The sequence below is a fragment of the Falco biarmicus genome, chromosome 1 (assembly GCF_023638135.1).
Source record: "Falco biarmicus isolate bFalBia1 chromosome 1, bFalBia1.pri, whole genome shotgun sequence".
In the NCBI taxonomy this organism is placed as follows: Eukaryota; Metazoa; Chordata; class Aves; order Falconiformes; family Falconidae; genus Falco; species Falco biarmicus.
In genome coordinates, this window is record NC_079288.1 from 95,391,410 (window position 1) to 95,397,409 (window position 6,000).

General features: G+C 42.7%; 1 protein-coding gene across 1 annotated transcript; it reads left to right on the plus strand.

The window, feature by feature from the left end:
* Positions 1–2: 2 nt before the first annotated feature.
* Positions 3–6,000, plus strand: SMIM20 (small integral membrane protein 20). The gene is made up of 3 exons (XM_056349393.1): positions 3–258; positions 4,099–4,155; positions 5,471–6,000. Exons 1-3 carry the CDS (start codon positions 150–152, stop codon positions 5,506–5,508), a joined length of 204 nt encoding a protein of 67 aa, XP_056205368.1. The 5' UTR covers positions 3–149; the 3' UTR covers positions 5,509–6,000.

Here is a 6,000-nt window from a genome sequence, read left to right on the forward strand (position 1 = left end):
CGGCGGGGCGCCGGCACCGGGCTGTGCCCCGCCGGCCCGCGAGGGGGCGCTGCCCGCCGCTGCTGCCGGGCCGGCCGGAGGCTCGCGGGTGTCCCCGGCGCGCCGCTTCCGGGCGCCGCGTAGCTTCCGGGTCGCGGCTGGCGGCGGCGATGGCGGGGCTGTCCCGCACGCTCGGCATCTTTGGGGCCTTCGCGGCCGTGGTGGGGGCGGCCTTTTACCCCATCTACTTCCGGCCGCTGCTGCTGCCGGAGCAGTACAGTGAGTCCCGGCGCGCGGGCAGCGGGGCGCGGGGGCAGTAGAGGCGCGGCGGGCGGGCCCGTCTGTGCCGCCGTGAGCGGTGCGGGGGGCCGGTGCGGGAGCGCGGGCCTGCCCGGGCTCGGGTGTGCTGCGGGCTGCTGCTGGGCCAGAGGCTGCCGGGTGGGAAAGGCTTTCTGCTCTCTTAAGAGATATGTAAAAAAAAAAATTTAAAAAATCGTAGTGCTCTTGTTTCCAGTTGTTGGCCAGCATGTGGGGAGAGCAGCCTTTAGCTGTTCTCTGAAGTGATTAAGAGGTTTGAGATGTAGTCACAGAAGTTGTGGTCAGGGGCTGTTACACGTCTGTTGTGAGGACAGGCGGGGAGAGCTGGGGCTGTTCAGCCTGGGGAAGAGATGGCTCCGGGGACACCTTACTGCAGCCTTCAGTACCTAAAGGGGGCCTACAAGAAAGATGCAGGCAGGTTTTTTGGCAGGGCCACTTGCGATAGGACAAGGGGTGATGGTTTTAAACCGAAAGGGGGCAGATTCAGACTAGATATAAGGAAGAAATTTTTTGTAGTTAGGGCGGTGAGATGCTGGGACAGGTTGCCCAGAGAGCTGGTAGATGCCCCATCCCTGGGAACATTCAGGGCCAGGCTGGACAGGGCTCTGAGCAACCAGATCTAGTTGAAGATGTTCATTGCAGGGGGGTTGGACTAGTTGACCTTTAAAGGTCCCTTCCAACCTAAACCCTTCCATGATTCTATAAATTGTTCCAGTTACGCTTTCCAGCTGCAGCTGAGAAGTTTAACTTAAAATGTGATAACAGATTCTTTACTGATGACGATGATTTGCTAGAGCTGGTCTTGGTCTGCAGAATTGTCTCAGAAACACACTGCTTTCCTGCCAGCAGCACAGAAAAGCTGCCTGAGCCTGGGCCTGGCCCTGCAGCTGGAGGCACTCCCCGTGCCACGGGGGTGGTAGGGGGGTAGGCCATCACCCCCAAACTTCTGTTACCTACCGTGGAAGGAAGAAGGGAAAAGTTCTGGTGTAACCAGCCACGTCCCCTCACTGGAACTTTTATCAAACTAAGTGAGCTGTAGGCGATAACCTGAAGATGCATGCAGTTAATCTTCTGAGACAACTGAAGAGATTTTGAGGAAGGGGGGGGAAAAAAAAAAGAAAAAAAAAAAAAGGAAAAGGGTAACAAACCTACTGATCTTCTTGGAGGGACTTTAGCCTTACATCAAAGCTGAAGTAAAATCTAACTTGCAAGAAATTTTTTATTTAAGGAAGCTATGTTTGTGAAGGTGGAAACTGCCCACAAAGATAGATTTTCTGTTCTGTGTTTCCATTTAAAAACCTTATTCTACGATTTATTTTTGCTTATGGTATACTTGCCTAAAATAGAATATCACACGTGTGACTCAGCATTAAGGAAAGGACAGAACTAGTGGACAGCATCCTCTAATGTACTTGCTAATTACATGAGCAAATGATCCCTAGCAGATTAGGGATTTTTTTAATCTCCATTTAACACATAAAATGAGTGATGCGCAGTTAGCAAGTGCTTAAACTTGGTATTTTGTAACTGATTCTAAACTTCTTGCATGCTGCTCAAACTTTTGATCTCACCTGCACTAATCTCCTAAAAAATGAGCTTTTTCCCGATGGTCATTGCTGCAGTATGAGAGAAGCACAAGTGTTTGTTGTCATGATACTTTAGACAAGAATGTGGAATTTCGCAGTTGTACTTGAGTGGAAGTATTTTAACCTTTTGGGGTACGAAGAATTTGATTTTTTCAGTGTATAGTCTAGTAGGCTGTATGACAACTTCTACAGAACCTCCCCGCCACCCCCTGCCATTGGCTTGAGCTGTGGGTGAATACTGAGTATTTCTGCATTTTGGGACACTGGGTCTGAAGTTGGACGTTTTGGTTAGCACCACATAGTAATCCTGCAAAAGGCAAGAATGGATTTTAGTTCTCTAGAGTGATACTGCACCTGTGTAAACATGAAATGCTGTCATCTTTTTCTCTGATCTTGTTTTCCTTGTGTATCTCCCAAATTCTACACAAATGAGGCAGGAAAGAAATTATGTTCAGGAAGAAGACTTTTCTGCAGGAGTTCCTAGCAGTCTAACAAATAAAATGGAAGATACTTGGAAAAACTGTGTGTAGTCATATTGTTAATAGAACCTTAAAATTGCATACAGGGGTTTGACTTAATTTCATACAGAAATGCTATAATTTGATAGGTTTTTAGTACCTCAGTTTGTGGCCTTAATATTTCTAATACTTTCCTGTCTGTAACTAGTGTTAAAAAAGACTGTTTCCTCATATGAATACATAGATTAGTGGCAGTGTTTAAACTTTGAAGTCTTCAGCACAGACTTCTTCTACCTGGATTAATTAAAACAGTGGGTTGACAGCTGCTATTTGGATTGATGTTTTCACAGTAGATTTGATGATTTTGCTTAATTGTGAGACTTTGCTCCTTCCCTCTCCTGTGGTATGGCTGTTCTCTCATCAAGACTGGCTCTTCCTCAATGTCTTTTTTTTGGCTTAAGTGTTTTCCAAATTGTTTCCAGCCCCCACACCAGTCTCCCTATCTATTGACTGTTCCTCGTCCTATCTCCATATTACGCATCTGTTTCTCTGCACTGGTTTCTTTGCCTGACCAGCTGGCAGTTCCACCTGTTCGCTCCAGGTGTGTTCCCAGAGCTCTCAGTTTGATTCCCATTTTGGTTTCTGCATCTCTTCCAATCTTAGTCTCTCCCTAAGACTAAATATCTTTCTCCTCCATGTCCTACAATAAGTCTGATTCCTTGCCCTGTTTTATTCTGTTTTCTCTGTCTGGGTTTTCTACGTTTTCCTTTGAAAATGGGCAGTTCGCTGAGATTTTGTCTGCTAAAAAAGATGGAATGGCAGTTGCCATGCTCAGCGAACAGAACTGGAGAAGCTTGATCTGCCTCTAGTGCCTACCCCCTTGCAAGGAGAATCAGTTATTGTGCCATGCCTGCTAGTTTCCAGTAGCATTAGATAGCCTAATAACAAGTTGTGTCTGTGCATTCTCAGTGGGATAGAATGCTGAAATATTTCAGGTTTAAGGTGAGGTTAGCTCTGAGCTTCCGCTGAGAATATGCACCTTACAATTTTTTAGAGGCTTAAAACTTTAGTGGTATGGGCAAAAGATTAATCCAGCTGAGCTTTGACTTCCTGCTTCAAAGTACCACAGCAGTCAAGTGCTTAACTGGAAGAGGAGGAAAAAAAAATGAGTGGCATTTAATAAGGGAAAATAATAAAGTTTTGTCCATTTCTTTTCTTGGAAACGGTTGAGTCTTTCAAACAAAAAAACAAAGCCTAAGACAGGCCCCTTGTATGTAAAAATATCCCTCTGATGCTTAATTTCACAAAGTTACAAGCGGTAGTTTTGTAGATGCTGTCATGAAATCTACTTGTGATAAGATGGAAGATCTTTCAGGGCCTGAAAATGGGGAACACTGATACTGGAAAGAGTAAATCTTTTAAAGAGTTTTATGTTGAACGTATGAGTGATGGCTCCTAAAAGTACTGGTCATTCCTTAAGTGATGGGATCATGGCAGGTATTTTGGCAGCTTTTATTAAACAGTTAGTCATTACTTCTAAGATTTTTATCTTACTGTTTGTAATCTCTCAGACTATAGCTGTTAGTTTCTCAATGAAGTGTGAATACTACATTCATATTGTGTAGGTGGATACTCAACAGAATTTTACTGTGTAGCATCTAGAATGAATAAAATTTTCAATATTATTTTACTGGGTACAGTCAAGGTGTCTGGTATTTTCTTTCTTCTAGTAGTGTCCTTTCTTTTCTATTTTCCAGGGAAAGAGCAGTCAATAAACCGAGCTGGTATTGTTCAAGAGGATATTCAGCCTGCAGGTAAATTGATTCTTGTGTTTGCATTGCTTATTTTAAAGACCTTCTTGAAGTGAGACCTGAATATTTATGTGGATTTAAATAATATGGTGAAGAATACATCTGAAGAATATGTATATAACAAACTTGCCATGAAAAAAAATGTTATGGTAATTCTTCACTTGAAAGTTATGAATTCAATGAGACTTGTTTTAAATTGACTTAACTGGCCAAATAAGTTGCAGAAATTCTGTCTGTTGTCTTCATACTTTCTTAAATAGATGCCAGTTTCCACACCAGAAATTAACAGAGCAGACAAGAACTATGGGTGGGCTGAGCTGTATCTGTAAAGAATACACACTGTTGCACCCTGATCTTGTGAAATACTTCTTCACACCTTAGCTGAAACACAATTTGTGAGCACTTTGTTGGTACCTTCCAACCTCATGGGTGGAGTGGCAAGGCAGAAATCTGTTACACAGAAAGGAAATTTTGGAATGCACTGCTAATAGTTTTTTGATCCCTGCTATTGCCAGAAGGTGTAGAAAAAGCATATGAGGGGAATAAAATTCAAGTATGGCAGACTCTCCTTATTAGTTTTTTGTTTCATAGGTAATGGAACTGGCTATTCATTATGCAAGGTTGGCACTTCTCATTTATAGCCATGAGAGTGCTTGTCTTGATGAAACAGTTCATATCTGAGTATGTTAAAGGGTAATGTATTTCTATTTTTGGAAAAGCCTAACATCAGCAGCAGGGAAAAACCAAACAGGATTAGTGCCATGTCCTTACTGCACATACCAGTTAAATCATCAGTGCAGGACTTACTTTCCAGGAAAGTGGTGAAATGCTGAAGAGGAGTAGGAAGGGAATTGTGAAATAGAAGGCTGGTAAACCTGCCTTCTTTATTAAACATTAAAGAGGCCTGGCCTGGCTCATTTATCAAAGATGAAAGTACCTGATGACCAGTTCTGCTCCGTATAACCTTCTCATGTAAATTTAGCTGCTGATGAGAAGTTACAAGATCTACTAGTTGAAAGTGAAATCCAGACAAATTCACGTGCAAGCTGCAATCCTAGATGGTTATTCCAACAATGTTAGAACACCTTAACTATGGGTGTGATAGATTTTTTCCTTTATCTGAAGCTTAAGATCAAGATGCGTTTGTCTTTCTACATATTTTTGCAAGCTTAAGCAGAGTTGTGAGTTTGGTGCAGAAGTGGTTAGGTTCTTTCATTGTTTCTTACACAAAGCTGGAGTAGCAGACCAGTTGTTTTTTGTTTTTTTTTCTGCAACAGTCTAGTTATGAACTGCTGGTGTTCTCGTATTTGATTTATAGGGTTAAAAGTGTGGTCTGATCCGTTTGGAAGAAAGTAATGTTGGCGGCTGGGTGTATTGCAAAGCAAAACTGAAGAGGGACATCCTCAGCTGTTTCTTCTTTCACTGAAGTGTGTCTTTGGGTGTTGCTGGAGAAGAATTCTGAATATGCTGTGTGGGCACGTGAGGAGCAACGAAGGCTACTGGTTGGAATCCCAAGAGCTAAAAACATACTAGTTTTGACAGAGGCTGCTGGGGCATAGTGCATGAACTGCTAGAGAGCTGAATGGTTCTTGAGTTTAGAAGTCGAATATTTATTTCCTTGAGAAAGGGGAAGAGGAATTATTTTGTTCTGTTAATCTGTAGACACTTGTAGAATAAATTATGAATAGAATAAATCATGCAGACTGCTGCAGTTTCCTTCCTAGTTTGAGATTTACTTTTTGTGGTTTTATTATGAAAACATGATAGTAGTACATACTGAGAGAGATCAGTGCAGAAAATATGAGATGGTGTAAATTTGTACATTAAAATGTCTTCCTTTTAAACCAA